Below are 24,783 nucleotides of genomic sequence, written 5' to 3'. Positions count from 1 at the left end.
AGAAGGTCCATTGTCATCTGCTGTTACAGGTGGACAGGAATATCAATTGGAATTAGCTGCAGCTACCCAATCCAATCCAAATACATTTTTACTGACAGATTTATGAATGTCATTAACAAATTCTGGAAATGTGATGTTCATGATGGAATGTATTTTATTTATTATAGCTCTCCTCCCAATTATTGGCACCCTTAGTAAAGATGAGCTAGTAAGGCTATGAAAAATTGTTGTTGTTCATCAGCTTGATTTTACAGTCAAAATACAAAGTCAAAATCTAATCTTCAAAAACTTGTCATGTTTACTGGCACCACTTAATTTATTAATTTTCCATACCCCCATTACCAAGAAAACAGCGTTGAGTCATTTACTATAATTTTAGATGAGTTGGGAAAACACCTAGTACGAGATCTGAGATCATTCTTCCATGCAGAATCTCTCCAGGTTCTTTTGAGTTTGTGTTCCTCTCTTGTGGACTCTCTTTTTCAGCTCACCCCACAGGATTTCAATGGGTTTTTGAAAAGGGGACTGGGATGGCCATTGCAAAAACTCTCTGGCAAATCTGAGCCATTTTAGTTTGAATCTGGTAGAAAGCTTTGGATCAATGTCCTGGTGGAAGATTCAGTAACAACCTTGTTTCAGCCTCCTGGCACAAGCAGACAGATTTTGCTTTAACACCACATATTCACAATAGAACTTCACAGTAGGTTATTTTCTGCATGACAATCCCGATTTGTATGCCAAACCCACCACTGATGTCTGTGGCCAAAAATATATATTTTTTTCTCATCTGACTATAGAACCTGGTTCCAATTACAGTTCTGATAAGGTTAACTCCTGAAGCTGACATTTGTCTTGAAGAATGTATACATTTTCTTCTGTCAGAACATTCAAATAGCTTGTGGCCATAGAGTTGGCATCTTGTTGTTGTTTTTGTAGCCGGGTAAACATTATAGCCCAGCATTCATGACACAATGCTGCCTCCACAAGTGAATCCTATAGGCCACTGCCATATTTTGTAGCTCTTTCACACTATAAAATGATTACTGTGACTTCTTATCAGACGCATGCATTTGTATCTGATTTTAAGACTTGACACATATACAAAATGAAATAAAATATAACCTAAATTGAAATTACTAAAACATAAGTAAGGATTAATACATTTGAATGCCATATTTATTTTATTAATTAATTAAATTTTAAATTGGAGCATGAATAGCATCTGTCAAGTCACTAGTTTTATCAGAGCCACAGAGTCTTATCAGCAACACATGACATCGGAGGGCACTACAAACAAGTTCATAGGGGATAGGGATTGAATAGGGTTTGAAAGGTATGTGGTATGTGTGTGACTTTATATTCATACCCCAGTGAAACAGGAAGTCATGGATTACCATTTAAAATGTCCTAATGATTAACTTGAAAAACAATATAGAATTGGAAATAGACAGCCAACTCAAGAAGTATTGACACCGTTCATGAAATTGAGCAAAAGTAAATGCATTCATCCACAGTCAAATCTCTAGGCCTAGCCATGCAGCCTGTGTGTGTCAACAACTATCTGTGTCCTTTCTACTAACAGCTATTTGGTTTTACCCATGGTGTTAGATGATAAAGTGATTTTACCTGCACGCGACCAAATATATTAAACCCCAGGGAAACAAGAGGGCAAAATATTTCTTTATTAGCCATTCGTTTTAGTTTCAATTAGTTTCAAATTGATTTCTCTTACTGTACATTTTGTAAAACCAAGCTGATAAACGATGGTTATATTTTGTTATATGTTTTTGTATATGCTTTAGTTTTGTTTAAATTGTCAAAGATCATAATGAGAATGGAGAATGGTAAGATAAGTCTTAATAAAGAATGTTCTCTGTGGATGTGCTGTTGAGGTTTTTCATCTGTCTAATGGATAATATGATATGTACAATGACAATTGACTATCATTGGATATCTGTTAGTAATACTTCAAACGGCTACTAGGGAATTAGCAAGGATGTTGAGATGCTACACATTATTACCCACGGCGTACATGCAATGGAAATAGGCTCTGTTGAATTCTGAGGTCTCCAATGACTAAAGTCCGGTTTAGCTGGTGTACAGTATTCTCTGTCTTCAATTCCCTTGTGGTATTTCAAAATAAGGCAAAATACTGTACAGACATCCATGCTGTCCCAAGCAATTGTTGTATCAGGTAAACATTCCAAATGAAATCCTAGTGATACATTTACCGGGGGGTAGGCTTACAGTGGCAGAGGAATGCACCTATAAATCTCTCCTTCAGACTTGAACAATTTGTTTGCAAAGAGAATGGAGACCAACGGTCGACAACAAAAATCACTTTGTGTGTGCCGCTTAAATATACTGGTAGACGGAGCAATCAGACTTCTATGAACAATGACATTTAATGCAGCCTGGGGCTATACTGTCATGTAATACGATCTATTTCAGCATATTACAATGTTCACTTATCTCTTGTGTGCTGTAGTGTAACCAGATGATCACTGAACTGCTGCTGATTTTCAAATTTGGATATGTCACATTAGTGGGATTTATTTTATAACAAATTAGAGATTTGAAAAACCACTTTCTGAAAAGAGAATACAGTGGATATAAACACACCCCTGTTAAAATGCCAGGTTTTTGTGATGTAAAAGAATCAGACAAAGATAAATCATGTCAGAACTTTTTCCACTTTTAATGTGACTTATAATGTGAACAAATCAATTGAAAAACAAACTGAAATCTTTGAGGGGGAAAAATAATAACCTGGTTGAGTAAGTGTGCACACCTTCTTATAACTGGGGATGTGGCTGTGTTCAGAATTAACCAATCACATTCAAACTCATGTTAAATAGAAGTCATTACACACCTGCCATCATTTAAAGTGACTCTGATTCATCACAAATAAAGTTCAGCTGTTCTAGTAGGATTTTTCTGACATTTTCTTAGTTGCATCTCAGAGCAAAAGCCATGGTCCGCAGAGAGCTTCCAAAGCATCAGAGGGATCTCATTGTTGAAAGATATCAGTCAGGAGAAGGATACAAAATAATTTCCAAAGCATTAGATATACCATGGAACACAGTGAAGACAGTCATCATCAAGTGGAGAAAATATGTCTGGGGAGGGAGGCTTCCAAGAGGCCTACAGCAACAAAAAGGAACTGCAGGAATTTCTGGCAAGTACTGGCTGTGTGCTACATGTGACAACAATCTCCCGTATTCTTCATATGAATGGGCTATGGGGTAGGGTGGCAAGACGGAAGCCTTTTCTTACAAAGAAAAACATCCAAGCCCAGCTGAAGTCCCTCAAAAGCATGTGGGAAAATGTGTTATGGTCCCCAAAAGAGTGCTGTAATAAAATCAAAAGGTGCTTCAACAAAGTATTAGTTTAAGGGTGTGCACACTTATGCAACCAGGTTATTATGAGTTTTTTATTTTCCCCCCTGAAAGATTCCAGTTTGTTTTTCAGTTGAACTGTTCATGTTATAGGTCACATTAAAGGTGGAAAAAGTTCTGATATGATTTATCTTTGTTTCCTTCTTTTACATCAGAACCTGGCATTTTAACAGGGGTGTGTAGACTTTTTATGTCCACTGTATGTATCTTGACATGTATCACTGATTCGTACACACCACCTGTCAATGTGTGGTGGGCTGAGATAAGTTGGATTTGAAGGTGCCAATTTCAACTTATTCTACCCACAGACCTTAGATTGACAAGAGTCACATAAATCTCGCTAAATCCAGCTCTCAAAATCTATGCGCCACATCAACATTCAATACCAGTTTCATTATCATTGCTTAAATACATGTTTTTTTTCTCCCTATGTGTTTTAGCTATGAAGGCCATTGATGAATCATTTAATTACAGCAATGGTCATTAGTAGCTGAACTGCAGTGAAACATAATATCTCAACAGGGATACTTATTTACTTCAACAAAAGTTAACATATTTAGAATGAAAGGCACAGAAAAACGTGGTTTATTTTTGAGACATGACACAAACGGACGCATTCATGCACCATTCAAGGTTAAGGCAAAGTGCCTTAATGCATATTGATGTATTCCAATCCTCATTAGAGGCATTGATTCTAGTTAGCTCATGGTATGGTATATACTGCAGTCCTGACTGATTCATGCCTTGCTTGTTTGGTAGATTATCCACTGAAGCCAGTTAAATCAACATGGTCTCAACATCGTACTTTGGAACCCCAGCACATTTAAGGAACTTTCCAAAAATCATGTTATAGATATGTCTGTAATCCTGGTTCCTTGAAATAGAGGTACAACAAACATGGAGTCTGGGCTCTCACCTTCTGATTATTATTTAATCACACTTTCCAAGGGCAATTAGGGCTTGAGCCCAACTGGAAGTCCCGCCTTCCTTGTGATACAATTACAATTTGACCCTCCCCATCTTCATCTTCATTCATATCTGCTATTCATCGAGCTGTGATGGCGCCAGGCCTACGTTGGGTAAATCATCTCGTCTCACAGACTTCTTATTTCACTCTCTGATACCTGTGACAGTCAACTAACATGGTGGCATTTTACCACAACTGTCACAGCCCTGCTTATCCCAGGCACCCGGCTCGGGACATACACTGAATAAAGCCGGCCATGGCACAATTTCTTTTTAGAGGATTTCCGCACAAGGGTCAATAAAATGTAAAACCCCGGCTGAGGTCTGTGAACCTGTTTTTGGGAGTCTTTGAATCATGGTAATAGTTTAAGGGAACACAATATAGCCTTCAAAGCCAGTCGGCAGAGAAATATTGTTTGGTAGTTAGGGAGGTGTTGTCATTAGCCCCTGCTTGATACTGGCGCCAGATACCTCCCTAGCCTCGTCTACTGGAGGCATTTCAACAGCCCGGCCTCATCCATACCATTCAGCTCCGGAGAATACCCCTCCCCTGCTAGCTTAGAAGCTTATTCGGGCCTGCAGTCCAAACGCGAAGTAAACAGCCCTTGGCCTTACACCCTCAGCCCATTTAACATCCCTGCAGTCTAATCACAGTTTTTAGCCCCTAAGCCCTTGCCCTTGGCACTTCCCCTAAACTTCATCAAACCCAGATGAAGTTGGCCAGTCCAGTTCACCAAAGTCAGAAGAAATAGGCATATCCTGCCTTTTGAGACGTCTTTTAATTTGGATTACATGACAAAACATTTAGTAAAATGTACAATATTGCACTCACTTCACTTAGATCTATAAAAACCAGAGAAAAAGCTGTGACGAAAGCCATAATATTAAAATGGATACATCTGAGATTCTGGCAGTGAAGCAGTTTTTTGGCTTCATATTTCTAAGGTATGAATGGATGATACAGGCACACTATTCTTTTTACATCGTACTCGAAACATTTGAATTTTAGGGTACTCACAGAATTGACTGGAACATCCCGATCCTGGTTTGAAATAGGATTATATCAAATAAAAACATAAACCTTTTTTCTTTCTTTTTAAATAAGTATAAATGATCATGAAGTTCTGAGCAATATTTTATCATCTAAAATTCTGTTTTAATTATATTGGATCATAGTTGAGTTTGCGCTTTGCAGACCTTGTCTACAGCACCTTGATCTAGCTAAAAATATTTAGTCTTTGTGCCTATCACCAATACATTCCTGTTGCAAATATGAATAAACAAGTGTTTACTAATTCACATTTTTATTTAAAATGAGCACATAATCAGCACATAAATGATACAGTACACCTTTTTCAGCAATCTCTGGCCAAAAATCCCAGAATACCTATATGTTCTCCCAATGCCATGTGATATCGCCATATACCCCTTATTAAACCAGGACCATTAAGTCTAAATGAACACATCTGTAGACAGCCTACGTAAACATCTATGGAAGCCTACAGTGGATCTGTCACGATACAACAAGATGATTGTAATAACAAGCAGCATTTGTTCCACCATGAGTGAAGGTTCAATCTCTTCTTAACACACATGTACTCAGAACTCAATGAAGCATCTGACCAATCACACAAAACTTTGGTATGGGTTAGACGCTAGTAAAGCTAAGAATTATTTTGGAAAAAACTGTTTGGATACATTTAAGCTTTAACATTTACTATATTGGCATTATTAGATAATCTATGAACACTAAATCCAGTGCCCAACGTTTGAGGTAAATATAATAAAGCTTAAGGTGAAAGCACCAACATAAAATCCTGTCAACATGAGATAATAATATGGTATTACACTGTATAACAATAATGCACATCAGTATTTATACAGCTTTATACTAAATTATGGTGGGAGAAATGTGCCAGTTTGAAAATGACATGTGCTGCACAGAGTAATTTAAATAGCTTTATCCCCCTTTCAACCATTGTTTGAACTTTTCTTTTAGATGTTTCTACTTTTAAGTAGCCATTTCGATTTTTCCATAATGTATTTAAAGTTGCACTTACTTAAATTGTGGCATTTTATATATATATATGTATATATATGCCGATTTTTTCTATTTCAATTTAGCATCATTTTGAAACTGGCAAAGATACTCCTCCACATTAAATAGTCCTTACAACCATAGTTCCTTAGAATTACAGCAATTATTCAAGAAGAACTGTAAACATTTAAAAACTTTATCAGCAGTTCACTTTCATTTTACAAATCAACGTTTTGTCTCTCAATTGTACAAGATGTAATCAGTAAACTGCATTTTGATGTCAGTGTTGTAGCTAAAAGTCAGATACAAATAATGCTAATTTGACAACACTGAAATCAAAGAAAAATATAGAGTTAACTTAATCTGTACTGATTTTCATATTAAATACTTTCAGTAATTCCATTTTATGTAGTCTAGTCATGCCCTGGTTAAAAACATACACGTTCCTCACTTCTGATGCCTAGGACAAAATACAGTGAATTTGATTTCATTTAAAATTGCACTTAACTGTTATTTAACAAGTCACTTACCTACTATAACCAGTTATCTAACCCCATTTATTTAACCAGTTATCTAACAACTAGATCACATCCAAGATGCATTTCAAGAACACATCCATTACAGATTGTTACTGGTGCCTTTTTTTACATAGGTGCAATGCGTAATATTCAACGGATATAATAAAATATTAAATATTCAATTATTCAATATGAAATAAAGCATTTAGGTGCACTTGCAAAATGGCAATGTCAACAACAAAAAATGTAATAAATGAAGTTAGGAACACCCAACCTCAAGAAGCACAGAGAAAATGAAACTCAAGTGAGCAGAATGTGTTCCCTACTTACCTATACATTTACTAAATACATTTGGTGATATTCACTTATAATCAATAAAAAAAAATTAACAAACAAAGCAGCCAACAACTTTAACAGTAAGCACTTCACACAATATCATATCAATCTTTTTTTTTTTTATCAACTGGCAATGTATGAAGCAGGAGAGAGAATATCTGAAGCCAGGATTACTTCAGCCAATCGTTTGAGTGTTTGACAGCAGTGGAGGCTGGTGTCACTTTAAATCACAGGAGGGAGCTATCTTTTCAAATTGTACCTGTCCTCAGATTTCTCCACCACCAGTCACCCCCGGTTTGACAGACCAACCGCCGCCCCAACCGATCTCTCTCACTGGATCTGGAACAGGTTCAGATCCAGATTGTCAAGTTTGCCGTTGCGTTTGATGATCTCTGTGATGGATATGTAGGTGCCGGTGATGAACCCGATGAATCCGATCACAGAGATTAGGGAGTTCTTGATGATGACCCATGCAGAAAGGCCTTCATTGTGATAGGTCAGGATCTGGAGCATTGGAGGGAAGATCAGTGCCAGGAAGCTGCTGCTGATGGACCCCACTAAAGAGATGACCAGGTCCAGCTGAGGGATCAAAATGGCCAGGGCGCCTGGGGATGGAGAGACAGAGGGTCATAGGGTGAGAAAGGAACCGACAGAGAACATCAATGGGACAACAAAGTCACATCTCCTACTCCTCCCTACTTGCGGAGGGACACCAGAGGAGGTGGGGTGAGGAGGGACTCAAAGGGACAGTCCTCACGTCTCTCACCGCCCGTGTGGGGAGAGAGCAGAAATGAAACAAAATGGCGGCAGCATTAAAGGCACTGCCTCAATACCAAGTGTCTTTCTGATGCATCCTAATGACTGTTTTTCCTGTTTTTAACGGTGTCTTTGGGGATTGATGGTGCCCTTGCTGAGTCCCACTGGAGGGGACACATTTTCATGGGTTGCTAAGGAGATAGAGGCGATTCGAAATATTTACTGGGGAGCGCAACAAAAAACAACATCAGGGTGAATAACAATTATTTGTGTTTTAATCCTCAAACATTCGCACCGAAATAGCCTGTCCACTAACAACACACACCCCTTTGGGCAGTGAGTGGAGATGTTCTCCATGCATTATGTTGACATGCATTACGACTGATAAAAGGGTCTTTGAACAGTAATCAATCGCCAGCTGCTTGATTTTTTTTTAGAACGTCTGTCAAATTAACCTGCAAGGGGAAAGAGAAGGTCAACCTTTCATGTGATGGTCCCCCTTACACCATCAACCACCTTAAGACATCATAAGAAATGTTAGTCCCCTTACAAATACTGGTGGTTTCTTGGTGCCAAATGTAAGACTTTCTATACAATTTAAGGGGCCAGATGGTCTGTAGAGCACAGGCTTACTAGGCTGGTGTACTTCAGTGTTGATTTGGGCAGGGAAGGAGAAAGAGAGAAAGGAGAAAGATGACAGAGAAGAAAGACATGAAAGACAGAAGAAAGCATGACGCAACAAGACACTGAATGAAAGGAAATCTACACCCGCGTTTCAACAGAGGTCTACAATGAAGCCTTACCCATAGAATCATGTGTAAAGAGAACCAACAATGGCTAAAGAGACCAAGAGCAAAAGGTATTGATAAAGATCCCCCCTCCGCCCCCCACTGGACTGAGATCTTTGATTTGCAAGCACAGCAAGGTCGACTAACTTGCTATACCTGTCCAAAATCATACAAGTCATACACAAATACCCCTGAAAGAGTGTGAATGGAGATTGGTGCATCAAAAAGACATTGATCTGGAAGAAGCCCAGATGGATGGTGCATGCGGATAAATCACTAGTCTGATCAATGTGTTGAGGCTACAAAATATTCACTTTCCTAACCTACTACGCTTTCACATAGCCTCCCCCACATAGTCTTCCCCACATAGCCTCCCCTGTCTCTCTGTCTGTCTCTCTCTCAATGATTCTGTGTCTCTATGATTCTGTGTCTCTCTCTCAATGATTCTGTGTCTCTCTCTCAATGATTCTGTGTCTCTCTCTCAATGATTCTGTGTCTCTCTCTCAATGATTCTGTGTCTCTCTCTCTATGATTCTGAGTCTCTCTCTCTATGATTCTGAGTCTCTCTCTCTATGATTCTGAGTCTCTCTCTCTATGATTCTGAGTCTCTCTCTCTATGATTCTGAGTCTCTCTCTCAATGATTCTGAGTCTCTCTCTCTATGATTCTGAGTCTCTCTCTCTATGATTCTGAGTCTCTCTCTCTATGATTCTGAGTCTCTCTCTCTATGAGTCTGTTTGGCCAGTGGGGTGTACATTCATTTAAGCTCATTATCTGATAGGGGACATTTAGTTAAAGCTAGGATCAGAATGTTGGTTCTACAGGTTTGATAACATGTTGGGTCTACAGATTTAATAACATGGGCACATGGATGCTCGGTACTAAATTGGGTGCCAGTTGTTCCAGTGGTTAAGGAGGAAAATATGTTAATTGTAGTCCAAACAATGAAAAATTGTCTGAAATGAAGTACATCAAAAGCATAATGCAGGATCTCTTCAATGTTGAATTGTGATTTCGAAGGTTAAAAAACAGTGCATCTTAGGACACAGTGTTAAATTTGTCCTGTTAATCCGGGTGTGGGGCATAAATGAAACCCGGAAAATGGAGCTTGCGGCTTTAATGTCTACCTTGCGCCCGCATCTAAAGAAACTGCACAACAATATTGATTATTGGTTTAATCAAGACCGGATGTCAGTGATTGAGGGATTCAGTTCGATTATGGAAATAAATATTCTGGCACGGTCTGAACCAAAATACAAAGAGTTAAATTACAAAACCAGAACCAAAACTAAAACCTCACCAAACCATTGTGCAGTGGCCTAATCCCCAACAGATAAATCTCACTGGGCAAGATCCAGATTATCATGTTTGCAGTTGGTTTTGATTATCTATATTATTGATATACCGTGGATATAAAAAGTCTACACACCCCTGTTTAAAATGCCAGGTTCTTGTGATGTAAATGAATGAGACAAAGATAAATCATGTCAGAACTTTTTCCACTTTTAATGTGACCTATAATGTGAACAATTCAATTGAAAAACAAACTGAAATCTTCCAGGAGGAAAAATGAAAAATAAAAACCTTACAATAAATTGGTTGCATATGTGTGGATAAAAAAAATAAGTGTGTAGATTTTTTATATCCACTGTACAGGTGCCGGGGACGAATCTTGATAATGATCCTGGGGGACAGGAATTATAATTTTCTGGACAAATGGGAGTAAACTCTACACCTTGCCAATTGTAGCTCAAGTTTAATGAGGCTGCGCCTGCCACTCAGCTTTTCAGGCATATTACTTAAACAGCAGTGCTCTATGAAGCCAGAGGCCTTTGATTAGCAAGCACAGAAAGTGTGGCAACCTCGCCGCCAGCGAGAAGAGATATTGATCGAGGTGTCCAAAACGAATTGCTGAAGTCTTTGGGGGATTATATCATTATGGAAATTACTTCTGCAGATAAAATACCTTAACAGAATGAACACAAAAATGAAACTTTGAAAGTGTGTCTATAATATCCCTTGGTTTACATCCAAGAAAGTTGATGTCTAAATATTGAGATCTGGGATTAATAAAGCAAATATAAAGCTTAATGGATGTTAAATGGAAAGGACAAGTTGTTTGGGGAGACTTTGTTTTTAGTCTTTAGTGAAAACATACATGAACATAAAAGTATAGGCTTGTTTGAAACAAAACCACATTTTTCCATAATGACCTTAGAGGAATACATGCCATTAAGGATGTTACAGAGTCTGAAATATATAGTCATTTTAATTTGCCCTAATTACTTCCCAGGAGCACACCTCCACCATTGAAGCCCCCAAAAATCTTCTTAGAGCTTGCCATCCAGGCAAACTAGATAACTGTGCACGAAGGGCCTTGGTCATGGAGGTGACCAAGAACTCAACCTCCACTCTAACAGAGATTTAGAGTTTATCTGCAGAGATGGGACAACCTACCACAATGGCAACAAACTGCAGCACTCCATCAATTTGGACTTCAAGGTTGAGTGTCGAGACCAAAGTCACTCCTGAGTAAAAGGCATGACATACTGAAGGACTGAAGCACATTACAAAGATTCTCGGACCTCATGAGATCAAACTCTAACTATTAGGCTTGATTACCAAGGCAAAAACAAGGTACTACTCATCACTGGACTAATACCATCCCTACTGTGAAGCAGTAGCATCATGCTATGGGGATGCTTCTCAGCGGCAGGCACTGGGGACTGGTCAGGAGGGAAGGATAAAGCAAAATACAGGGAGGTCCTTGAGGAAAAGCTGTTCCATAGCGCACATGATCTCAGACTGGGGTGAAGACTCATCTTTCAGCACAACAACCACCTGAATCTCACAACCTAGAAAATGCTGAATGTCATTGAGATCCCAGCCAAAGCCTACATCTGTGTGGAGACCTGAAAATTGGATTTCATCTACAGTGCCCATCCAATCTGAAAGAGCATGAGAGTATCTACTAGGAATCACAGATTTCTATTTAAATTAACTTGAATAATTCACCCCCAAAATGTGTCTTCTGCTTTGTATCTATGTAGTATTGTGTGTAGATTGATGGTAGAAAATATTTATATAATCATTCATAAATTAAGTCGATAACACCATAAAATGTGGAGAAGGTGAAGAGGTCTGAACAAAAAAACTTCCAGTACTATTCCCAGATTGCTGATATATGCTCTTATCTCACTGTCCGCATACACGCCTGCATATTAAAATTTTTCAGAAGTGAGCCACATCAGGCTGCGACAACCTCCTCACTCCCTCCTGGGATATTGGTAACAGGAATAGTGGTCTCATTAAAAACTATTATTTAACAAAAAGAATATTGAAATGAGGAAGAGAAGCAAAATGTACGTACCAATTATTGTGTTTACTGGATTAGTATAAAGGAGGATTCTGGGCTTTTGTTTTAATTTAATAATGTGGCTAATTTCATGCAATTGGGGATGTAGTGTAATATAAAGAGGATAAATAGTTGGTTTAACTTTCATTCAGGGAGACTTGTTTAACCTGCTCCAGAATGTTTACAGACAAGCATGCACCCCTCTCTATGGATATACTGACATTTACTCTGTAACGTTCTGTAATTTCCAAAGTAGTCATATTTTCCCATTGCGACCAATTAGGGATACCGCATTCTGCTTTTGTGTAAATGCTTATCTAATTGTCTTTTGAATTGTGTATACATAGATAAAACTGTTTACACAAACATAGCATATACTTTGGTTCCATACTCGATAGTCATATGCCCTAAAGCATTGGCTACCTTTCACTTCTTACAAATAATACCGCATTTCTTGTAGAAAACAGTTGAAGATGAACAAAGTCGAGCAGTAGAACAAAACCAAAATATCTGATAATTAACAAAAATTCTACTCGCACCATGCGTTGCAAACTCAGGTGGAACCCGAATGCTGAGAGAGAAGAAAACCTGCCCCAAATCAAACATGGAGGGGGTTTAGTGATATATTCAGGGTTGAATGACTGCCTTTGGCACGTGCTTTGAACATGTGCAGGTCACCACGAAATCAGGAGCACTCCAGGCCTTGTTGAAGCGCAATGTCAAAACCAATGTTAGAGAACTTGTTCTCCATCAGAGGGGATGGGTCTTCCTGCTGGACAGTGACCCAAAAATAAATACATCAAAAAGCACCCAGGAATTGTTCGAAACAAGGGGCCAGGAATTATTCCAGATCAAAGACTTGGAAAACAGATCTGGAAACAGCAGTTGGGTGGCACCCGCAATCTGAAAGGACTAGAGCAGTCTGGCCCAAATAAGGTAATCATGCGCCTCCTGCAAATCTGTATTAGCAGTCTGAATCACTCGTTTTACAAAAGCTATTTTACGAAAAACATGATGTTATCAATGCCATTGTTGTTTATATAAAATTACATTTTAGGATTTGAACAAAAAACTAAGGTTTGTGCAAGGTTGGCAAAAATTTGGGCCATGACTATATTGAAGGCTTGGCTAAATACTGCAAGCATCAGATGCATGCATAGCATTTCATAATTGCACTAGATTTGAACTTTAGAAGTGAAGTCACTGGGACTTGCTTTAATGCTACATTGGTGCAGCAACATTTGAACAATCATACGTTTGTGAGGTATGAAAAGGCTTGGAAGGCGGTTATCCATTTCATGGGATCTATTTATTTAATTAAAAGTAGAAAAACATCCGGTTGCTATGGTTACACCAGTCGAGTTTGGGAAAAAAATAATATATAAATACCTGAGAACTATGCAACCTTTAAGTAAATCCATGTGTTTATATGGTTCAGAATGTAAATTCCATTGGAGTTCTTTATTAAAAGTAAGAAGGAAAAATAAAACTGTTGCTATGGTTCCTCCGGTTACATTATCTCCAATTTGGTAAGAGGTATTTTGCATTGTGATGTGGGCGTAGCTAACTCACTAGACCTACAGAAGCTGGATATTTTTTACCTTATAGCTGGTACTGTAAATGTAATATTTCTGAAGGGAATGTATTATGATGCTCTAATCAGAAGTGACTTACAAAAGTGAGCGGATAGCTAGTCGTACTTTTTTGGACTGGACCCACTTGGAAATCAAGCCCACGATTCTGGTGTTGCTCGTGCCGTGTTCTGCAAACTGAGCTACGTCTTTAAAAAGACTACACCCCTACAAAAACAAAATCACTGAGCGTCAGTGTAGATGTGTCAAACAGTATGTATAAATACCCTGAGAAGGTAAAGACTGACATTTCCCAATGCAGTCAGACTGACCAATGTGTTTGAACACAAACTTCTCTCATAAATAAACAATTACTGTCTATTTCTTAGAAAACCAGCTATAACGGCTATTGAAAATGTATAATCCTGACTTGATATTACACAAAGCGGAACTTTATTTGCAAACTTCATAATCACTTTCCTGGTATAACAATTGGCTGAAATACAGCAACAGAAATCAGGTAAATGAAAAAGGGCTCAAAGACATCAATGCAAGAGCATCTGACAGCTGAATATACTCTGGTTTGTTTCTGTGAAACATTCATGAGGAAGGGAGCAGAGGTGTGTTGATGGGCATGTCATTACAATTGGGAATAGACAGCCTTCTTATTTGAAACCAAAATCAGATATTCAGCTAGTCTGACTGAAGGCATTAGATTAATACCTTTAAATCGTGCATCTTTGTTAATATGAAAGTAGTATTTGCTCGATATCATCATGAATGTCACAAATATCATCAGGTTTTGAAAATAATTAAGAACTCATTGAAATCACAGGTAAAGTATCTGTTTTACAGGTGCATAATATATAAAAACACTGAGTGAAACAAAACACTGAAACTAGGAATAGTCCGAATTCAACTGTGTAGGATAATAAGCGGTCATCATGTTGTCTCCAAATGGAAACCTACAGAACAGGATAAATGCTATGACTAAGAGAAGCAGATGAGCTGCCACAGAGAGCTGAAATCACAGAAGGCCTGAATGTACAGGGTTGTTTACATTTGATTGTATAACAAATAGAGCTATTTTCCCTGTTTCAAGCAATCTCTCTTGACCAGGGCCCATAAAGTTGGATAAAAATTGGTTCAATATAATACTGTGCCATTTAGGACGTGGCCTTCGTGTTCTGCCGGGTAACAAAAGCACAACAGGATTGCTCTAAATTAGAACCCCTAAGGAAGGGACGAATACATTAAATGTTCACTGCCCACTTATTGCTTGGTTTCATGAATAAATCCATACAAATTGCTTGTGAAACCATGATTTTAAAACGGTTGGCATGCATACTTCTTGAGCACTATGGGTGGAATGTAAATATGCCAGGTGAGAGCGGAGCCGTTTGCGAATGGGATTCAGCGCTTGGTAGGAGCATCTAATCATATTTTCTCCTACCCGACGGCTCTAACAAGACTGATGAATTCTACAGAGAACTGCCTTTTCTGCATCCTAACTTCCAGACCCAATCTTGGGCTGGCTGTAGTGCAGTATTTTTGAGTGGGTGTTCTAAATATTTTAGCTACATTAATTCCAACAATTTCGAAGATTTTACTGTGTTACAGGTTATATGAGGAAGGCAGTGAACTGAAGTAAAATCATTAGGCCCCAACTAGGGGTGTGGATGAGAAAACTGGCCCGGATCTGGTGTGAGCACCATTTGCCTCAAGCAGCCAGTTGCATCTTCACACATATTTGCTCAGATGGCTGATTTTGGCCTGTGGAATGTTGTCCCACTGTTCTTCAATGACGATGTGAACTTGGCTGGATATTTTGCGGATCTGAAACACACTTGTACATATCAATCCAGAGCATCCAAACGTGCTCAATGGGTGATGAGAGGTGAGCATGCAGGCCATGAAAGAATTGGGACACATTCAGCTTCTAAGAATTAGAGGTGGTTAGGAGATAGAAGTGGATGAAGAGAGAAATTAAACATTATACTCTCTGGTAAAAGCTCATGTGTGTATTGCCATGGTCAGCATGCCAACTGCACATTCGCGCAGGACTCAAGACATTCTTCATGAGGAAATGGAGTTCATCCTTTCAGTTAAAGACACTATTAAAATCAGAATTTAGGCGAGTAGTAACCCTATGCAATCAAATGGCCAGTAATAAAGATGTTGGCATATCCTGCTTTTTTTATTTATTTAAGAAGTAATTGGCTGCTACATGGAAATGTAATTTTACATTGGATTTGCATTTAGAAATGGCACTGCATCCGCAAGCCATAAACATGCCTAAAAATTTTTTACAGGATTTGCTTACCTCCAACGTTGATACGGCCTCTAGTGACTTTACCGCATGAAAGATTGCAGGGACAAATCAATAGTCGAGTGGATTTAGCACCATGGGCTGGAATTGGACTTTGACATTTACATCCAAAGAGCAAAGTGGGAGTTAAAGATTAGTGATCTTTTTTTAAAACGAGATGCTTCTTAACATGCTTCCTAGTAACAAGCTCTTTTGTTTAATGGACAACAGTATCTTAAGGGCCTTGTACGGCATAGCAAAGAAAGTCATCGTCCTAATGGGTCCGGATCAAATTAAAACAAGAGGCAATTTTGTGGTAGACAACAACATTTCAAATATTTCAAATGTTTTTCTATAAAGGGTGGTTAGAATGACATCAAAAACCTATATACACATTTTACATATCAGCCTTCATTATACGGTAGGATAAAAAAATACTGAGTAAATACAAGGGTCCAGTATCATTATACCACTATGGATGGCAACCAAAAATAAAGCAGTCAATCTACCATGGCTGAGGAAGAATAACAGAAAACGAGAAGGAGAAAGACGAAGAGGAAAAACAGAGAGCAAAGAAACCAAGCAGGAGTGGAAATTCAGTCCGCTTGTTAAACTAAGTATTTCAAAAGCTGTAGCGTCATAGACGGACGGCTCACGCTTCTGAGAGGTTTCCAAAAACTTGCACTGCTAGGTAAACTCAAAACAAAAATCAACACAGGAGTGCCAATACACGACATATACTGGACCACACACGATTTAACAAGGTCAACCTGAGGACCGCTGACCCTTTTCCTGGCCGGCATTCCAAACCAAGATGCCATGGAGTCTCTCAGGGACGCCGGGAAGCCTCTGTCAAACAGGAAGAGTGGAGAAATAAGAAAGGATTGGGTTTGAGACTAGAGTGCCTGTCACTGTGCGTGACTACCCACCAAGCCACCCCCCCGCAGATCAGGCCCCGGGGATAGTAAATCCCTCTGGTGCTGGGTCGTGGGTCTCTGCCTGATCTCGCTCAGATAAGGAGGAGCAAAGGTGGCTCATACAATGTCCTCTCCTGTTTCCATCAAGAGCCCGCCACCTAACACACTGGTATCTCAGTCTCCAAAAAAACCATAGCACAGAAGGATTTATGGGAGTCATCACTTTCAGCATCAGCGGTTTTAGGACTGATACATTTGTTCAATCTTTAGATGTGATAGCCAAACCTACATTAATCTCAAAGATCCCTTACAGTGTCTGGCATCAGCACTAGAATTCAGCACAATCGAATTGCTCAGATAAAAGCTTTAAGACATTCAGCATTAGACAAACATTGACCACGGTGTGCCAGAAAGTATTCATTATACATTTATCCAGACTATCAGCTGGATGCATTATTAAAGACATACAATGGATACAATAGCAAACTGCTGTGGCTATGAGATGCTGCCACGTTACCCAAACGTGGAGTCGAATTGCAGCTTGCAACGTCTACTCGCTAAAACACCAACAGAGGAATGTTCACGTGGCCTATATAACACGGCTATAGTGCACTGGAGCAATATTTCCTTGAAGCGAGATCTCAAACCAATGCTACTGACCTTTAAAGCTCCATGAAAGAAAAACATTTTAATATTGAATTAGAACAGGTGGGACATTTCAGCTGCCTGTCTTTCAACCCTTATCTGGATTTCCATTAAGTTAACACGGGTGACACAGGAACAGAAAGCCAGGCATGTGGACCATAGTGGCCAGGCCCAGTGGCCTTCAGGAACCTACAGGGCTTATTTCACACCTTTAATCAAAATAAAGGTGATGTAAAATGGCCATGGTTCTGAAAGAATAAAAGCTTTGCTTCTTGACATTTTCCATCACCCCACTGCGTTGACATCGCATCTGGTCAGTCAGATTGAGACATCGAAAGATTCTTCATCAAAAAGGTTAAGTGAACAGTGCCATAGAGTTAAGTGCCATTCTGAATGAAATACCACAGCCTTAAGTGGTGAGCGTTAAGATAACAGGACTGTATAGTTCACATCCATCACTGCATAGAAAATATGAAAGGTCTTGTTAAACTGTTACCTATGGATAATAATACAGCTCTGCTATTTGGAACTGGACTGTAGTCATGAGCAGTATGAAGCTGTATGAAGGTTAAAGTCATGTTAAGAACAGTGTTAACTAGACTTCTGACAGAGGTCAAGGAAAGTTCAAACATGGATTTCTTAGAGTATGTACATTTCCATGCAGGATGAGCTCAAACTTTTCCCATGTTTTTCTTGTTGTCAAGTTTTCAACTATTGTACCAGTGGGAAACAAAAACTGAAGAAAAAGAGCTAGACTATAGCAAAGAAATATAACACAACAGCACTTCCTAGACACACATTTCTACTGACAGACACACTTCTGGTTTGACACAAAAGGAGACGCACTTTGCAATGAACAAAGCCAATCTCCAGAGAATTCAACTTTCCTGTCTTTGGTTTTTCAGCATGAAAGCATACACCAAGACCTAATTTCCCTTTCCCTGTACACTGGCATGTAAAGTAGGCCTATAATGGAGTATCAATCTTTTGATTATGCCTGTAGATTAAAAATACTGTACACTCGGCTAATTCACTCGGTTAACTAGGGTACCCTACACATGTAAGTGTATGCATGAACTGTTTTATTGGCTTATTAATCTTCATTTGGAAAGTAAAAGGCAGTGCTCATCTGTATACCATGACTCATACAACAATCATTGCACATTAAACAGTGAATCAGAGAAGATGAGAAAAGAAAAAAAGAAATGGTGTTTCAGATATATGGAGAGATCTAATCTCATTATCTGAATAAAAGTACACTCTTCCTGTACCTCAAACCAATAGAACAATCCTTCTGGGATGTCAAAAATGAAATAAAAAAAATTATAGGCTGGTTATCTGCTATCCACACAGCATATCGCAGCATGCATACGCATCACATCCAACTTAAAGCTACCTCCAACCGTAGCGAACAACAACAACAACATGGGGACTGGACGAGTAATGTACCTAAATAGGATACAATATGGCGCTAAAGATTCATGCAGCCCATTATTAATAGCAACTCACAATGAATGAAGTAGCACTGCCTGAAGTTTAGGTCACAGACTAAAAATACAATTAGTAAAGATACCCAATAACAGTATAAAGGAGGAAGCTGTTGTGGCAGGACTCCCAACCATACACAGTTGTAAAGGTAATTTCAAAGACGACCTGGTGTTAGGATACGGGGAGAAAGTTGGAGGACGTACTGACACTCTAACATGACGAGCTACCACATCGCAGGTGCCGAGCCAAGCCGCCATTTGCACAGATGCTGCTAACGAGGGGATCATTAGTCAATGTAACAGCTGGCATGGTCGTTAGTCTGACGGTTTTATTCACTGGCCAGGAGGCCTAGTGTTTGCTCGAGTCTTTGGGCATGGTTTTTGTGTGATTTCTTCCTGTACAGTAGATACAGTGCTGTCCATAAGTGGTTCGGTACTCCAGCCGTTCAGATTTGAAATGATACAAGGACGTTGGAGTAACAAGAACAGACTTAATCTGTAATATGAGCAAATTTACATCCATAATGGATAAACCATTTAAAATGTTGTAAAGGTATTTGAGCAATTGGATTCACCGCTGTCACTTATTAGACAAGTGCGTCGGTTTGCATAATTTGTCCATGCACAAGAGAGCAGTCAATGGCAGGTCTTGATGATATATTTTGCATTTGGAATTGGTTGCTGGTGTCTGATAACAGGAGTACCCAAACTAGTGTTAATTAATGTCAAACTGGCGACCATCATGCACAATTTGAATAAAAGACCCTACAGTGGAGAATGATAACCAACAAAAAACAACAACAAAGGCCTGTCTGACAGATCAGGAGCACTCCATGAGTTAGACATGGATGTGTCAACCATTACCATTTGCAGAAGACCACCAACTACAGAGGCAGTACTGCAAGGAGCAACAACACAAGTTAGTTTCAAAACACAATGGCCTCAAAAATACCAAAAATATCCTGCAGACTTATCTGGAATTTATACACTCACCTAAAGGATTATTAGGAACACCTGTTCAATTTCTCATTAATGCAATTATCTAATCAACCAATCACATGGCAGTTGCTTCAATGCATTTAGGGGTGTGGTCCTGGTCAAGACAATCTCCTGAACTCCAAGCTGAATGTCAGAATGGGAAAGAAAGGTGATTTAAGCAATTTTGAGCGTGGCATGGTTGTTGGTGCCAGACGGGCCGGTCTGAGTATTTCACAATCTGCTCAGTTACTAGGATTTTCACGCACAACCATTTCTAGGGTTTACAAAAGGGAAAAACATTCAGTATGCGGCAGTCCTGTGGGCGAAAATGCCTTGTTGATGCTAGAGGTCAGAGGAGAATGGGCCGACTGATTCAAGCTGATAGAAGAGCAACTTTGACTGAAATAACCGAGGTATGCAGCAAAGCATTTGTGAAGCCACAACACGCACAACCTTGAGGCGGATGGGCTACAACAGCAGAAGACCCCACCGGGTACCACTCATCTCCACAACAAATAGGAAAAAAAGAGGCTACAATTTGCACAAGCTCACCAAAATTGGACAGTTGAAGACTGGAAGAATGTTGCCTGGTCTGATGAGTCTCGATTTCTGTTGAGACATTCAGATGGTAGAATTTGGCGTAAACAGATCCATCATGCCTTGTTACCACTGTGCAGGCTGGTGGTGGTGATGTAATGGTGTGGGGGATGTTTTCTTGGCACACTTTAGGCCCCTTAGTGCCAATTGGGCATCTTTTAAATGCCACGGCCTACCTGAGCATTGTTTCTGACCATGTCCATCCCTTTATGACCACCATGTACCCATCCTCTGATGGCTACTTCCAGCAGGATAATGCACCATGTCACAAAGCTCGAATCATTTCAAATTGGTTTCTTGAACATGACAATGAGTTCACTGTACTGAAATGGCCCCCACAGTCACCAGATCTCAACCCAAAAGAGCATCTTTGGGATGTGGTGGAATGGGAGCTTCGTGCCCTGGATGTGCATCCCACAAATCTCCATCAACTGCAAGATGCTATCATATCAATATGGGCCAACATTTCTAAAGAATGCTTTCAGCACCTTGTTGAATCAATGCCACGTAGAATTAAGGCAGTTCTGAAGGCGAAAGGGGGTCAAACACAGTATTAGTATGGTGTTCCTAATAATCCTTTAGGTGAGTGTATAAGTCTGCATGATATAGTATATTATATATACATTTTATATGTCTTGGTAATAGTAGGCTGCCACTGAAACTGGCTCATTTGTCTTAATTGATGATGTAATGGCTGAGAGCAGAAGTAGGATGAATTGGGTGGCACTTCACCCACCACTTCACAGCAGGACAATGACCCACAACATACTGCTAAAGCAACCAAGGAGCTTTTCTGGGTCCAAAAGTGGAATTTTCTGACTGACCAAATAAATCACCCAAACTTAATCCAAACGAGCGAGCATTTCACCATTTCACAAACAAAATCTAACATGTCCAAAATAATTAACAGGATGAACTTGTGGAATGTCTAATCAATCATAGCCAATAAGTACAGCCCCAATAGATTTAGCACTCAATAGCCTTTGGCTCAATTAGGAAATGTGTTGGCTCAATCCCCCACAACACCCTTACCTGTCGCTGTTCTGTCACCAGTGTTAGAAGTACATGCAGTAACAGCAATAAAGCATGAACAGAAACTTTTGTTTGAGAACTCAAATTCAGTGGGGACTCCAGCAGTCTTAGCTAGATAGCATTATGCTGCATCTCAAATGAATTAGGCCAAATTACATTGATAACAAATGGTATAGCTTTTACTGATTTTCCTTACACAGAAATGACATTGTGTGTTCAAGCCTCAGTAATGAACTTCACTTCAAATCATCAGCACTCATTGAGGATGCACTGAGTAGTATCTTCAGCTGGACAACAACCCAACAGTGCAAGACGCAACCCATGAAGAGACATGTTTGCATGCTTGCCAGTGGTTTTTATTTCAAAATGTGCTTACAGTGGATACAAGAAGTCTACACACCCCTGTTAAAATGCCAGGTTCTTGTGATGTAAAAGAATGAGACAAAGATAAATCATGTCAGAACCTTTTACACCTTTAATGTGACCTATAACATGAACAATTCAATTGAAAAACAAACTGAAATCTTTGAGGGGGAAAAAGAAAAAACTCACAATAACCTGGTTGAATAAGTGTGCACACCCTCTTATAACTGGGGATGTGGCTGTGTTCAGAATTAACCAATCAAATTCAAAATCATGTTAAATAGAAGTAAAAAAACTGGCATTTTAACAAGGGTGTGTAAATTTTTTATATCCACTGTAAGTACAGAGGCAAAACAACAAACTTGTGTTAGTGTCCAAATAATTATTCACTACACTGTATTAAGTTGTCATAAAAGCCTCGGTTGTCAAATGGACACAAAATCCATAGGGCCAACATCACTGACTAAGATTAGCCTAGTCTTGATTATCTAGTCCAGGACTCCTTGTTTTAGGTTGTTACAAATTTTCAGAGATATTGTAGGTCAGCTACAAATCCCAGATCTTACACTAAGCAACTGATCCTCAATCTCACCAGCGTTGAATTAAGACAGAGTTTTGACTAACAATTTCAATTATATATTTCTCTTAATGGCTTTTTTTAATCAGAAAAATACTCATATAAAATAAACAAACACCTCAGTCTCCATTCCAAAAAGGACGATCCTTTTCCTAATCATTTACTTATACCACCGATTCTCCTCACATAGCTTCTGCTGTTCCTCCACAGCGATTTACCACAGGAATCTGAATGTCAAGGCTCTTTTACATTCAATGACACAGACAAAAACATACTGCAGACTTTGCCAGGGATAATTCATCTGTATCACAGGAAAATTGCAGACAACACAGAATAACAAGGAGACATCATAATAGCGACCTGCATCACTGAAGGGCATTGTAGGAGTCCGCTACAGTCACAATGATAATATCAGATTGTCCATCCAAAGAGTAAACTTTGATCCAAACATAGAGATGGAAAGAGGTCTCATCGGTGTATTGTGCCTGTTCTAGTAGGGGCAGAGCCTATCTGGGATTTCTATATTAAAGTTGTAAATTCATGTGTATTGAATCCTTCCTGATGATGGTTGGAGTTGTGATCACATGGCCAACCTGTTAATCGGTAGGGAGCAGACAATGAAGTTTGACAACAAATGCAACATGCTACATACAGACAGCAAATCCCACTAATGCTGATATCCATGCTAGAATGTGTTTTCTCAATGTCTTCTAAGCATCTCTCTGGATCCAATCTAACACAGATTGGATCTGGGCAGCACATCCTTATGTGGAACTATGATGAGGCTGAGTTATTGTGTTATGTGGAGCCTGACCATTTTGAACACACAGCTAGAGGGTCCACAGTTTTTTCACTGGCCCCCGCTCATTCGCTCTACAGAGGAACCTTCTATCCCCTGCTAATTTTAATAGCTGTGTATCCATCCATGTAAACAGTTCCTCAAAGACAGCCCCTTTCCTCAACGCCTAGAGATCAGTACTTATGTTCTGCTAAATTCAGCTGTATCAACATGAATCATTCCACTCATCAAGCGTCTGATTCTCAGTCTCAGGTCAACAGGCTCGCAGAGTGGCGGGGAGAGTTGGCCAAATACGTTTCAGTCTGGTGATCAACACCTAGGGTAGACTTTGGATGGACGTGTCAGACAGTGCTCTCCACCACCTTTATCAAAACACCAAATATCTTTTGGAAGAATGATGTTCCACCCCTCAGGTAGAGGTCCAGATGCTCGTATAATCTATGACAAGGGGCACTGAATCTGTTCTGGTGGTGGCCCAACCAAATGAAAGTTTTTTTATTTTCATTTGTCACTGGCGTGCAGTTGTTTCTCTTTGTGTTCGGTTCACAACGCAACAGTTGGAAAGCACATTTTTTTAAAAATGTATTTATTTGGCTTCATTGGCGAACCATAAAGAGCCCCCCCTGTTCCGTATGGATATGAATAGGTGAGTTGTTACAGTTCTACGGATTCAATTAGTTACGTGCAGTGTTAGCTAGTAAAACTCTAATCTGGGGAATGGTGACTTAACATTGCGCCACGCTTTGCACAGAATTTGAGACTGTTGAGAAGTAGAGCATGCATGTACACAACATAACACAAGGAGTTGCAAGGACACTTTGAGTCAAGCTAGGAAGCCTAGGATTAGAGTATCTGACCAATGCTAGATTGAATCTCTGAGCTGACAGATGTAGTGTGCCTTTCTGGTACTGCCAAGAAAAAGAATAGTAATGTTTCCCACAACATGTCTCACCAAGCCGTTCTGACCCTTATTGTATAACTCACTGAACCAGGAAGTGTTGAGCTGGTTCCCTTTTGCTTAAGGGTCACACATTCCCCGGCTTTCAAGCCATGACTGAGATTGCAGCTGACTGACCTAACCACAAGCAGTGACTATGGCGCAGTGTGATAAGGCAGCCCTGTCTGACATCAGCCCGTCCACCAGGGTAGTAATGAGGCAAATTGGCCAATGAAACAGCTGTACTAGGGCACTCTGGAGGCCTTTGGTGGAAAAGTTACAATGGAGAGTCGATAGCTCCGTCTTGAAATTCAGTAAAAGGACACCTCCTGTTAAGCATAAACTGTAATTTTATGTGGCATCTGGATGAACTGCCATACATATGCACTGCATGGGACATAATCCAATTTCTTGCAGT

The 24,783-nt window shown here is 39.5% G+C and overlaps 1 protein-coding gene across 1 annotated transcript in view; it reads right to left on the bottom strand.

Annotated features, from left to right (window-relative positions):
• Window positions 1-5,124: 5,124 nt before the first annotated feature.
• The window catches only part of slc36a1 (solute carrier family 36 member 1), a 33,695-nt gene continuing 14,036 nt past the window's right edge, over window positions 5,125-24,783 (bottom strand). The window contains exon 12 of the mRNA XM_010903664.3: window positions 5,125-7,861. Within this exon, the coding sequence (XP_010901966.2) occupies window positions 7,587-7,861 (275 nt within the window). The 3' untranslated portion in view covers window positions 5,125-7,586. The remainder of the gene's footprint in view (window positions 7,862-24,783) is intronic.

The sequence above is a fragment of the Esox lucius genome, chromosome 4, assembly GCF_011004845.1.
Source record: "Esox lucius isolate fEsoLuc1 chromosome 4, fEsoLuc1.pri, whole genome shotgun sequence".
Classification (NCBI taxonomy): Eukaryota; Metazoa; Chordata; class Actinopteri; order Esociformes; family Esocidae; genus Esox; species Esox lucius.
The sequence above is the reverse complement of the archived record's forward strand: the minus strand, read 5'-3'. Positions and strand labels throughout refer to the sequence as shown.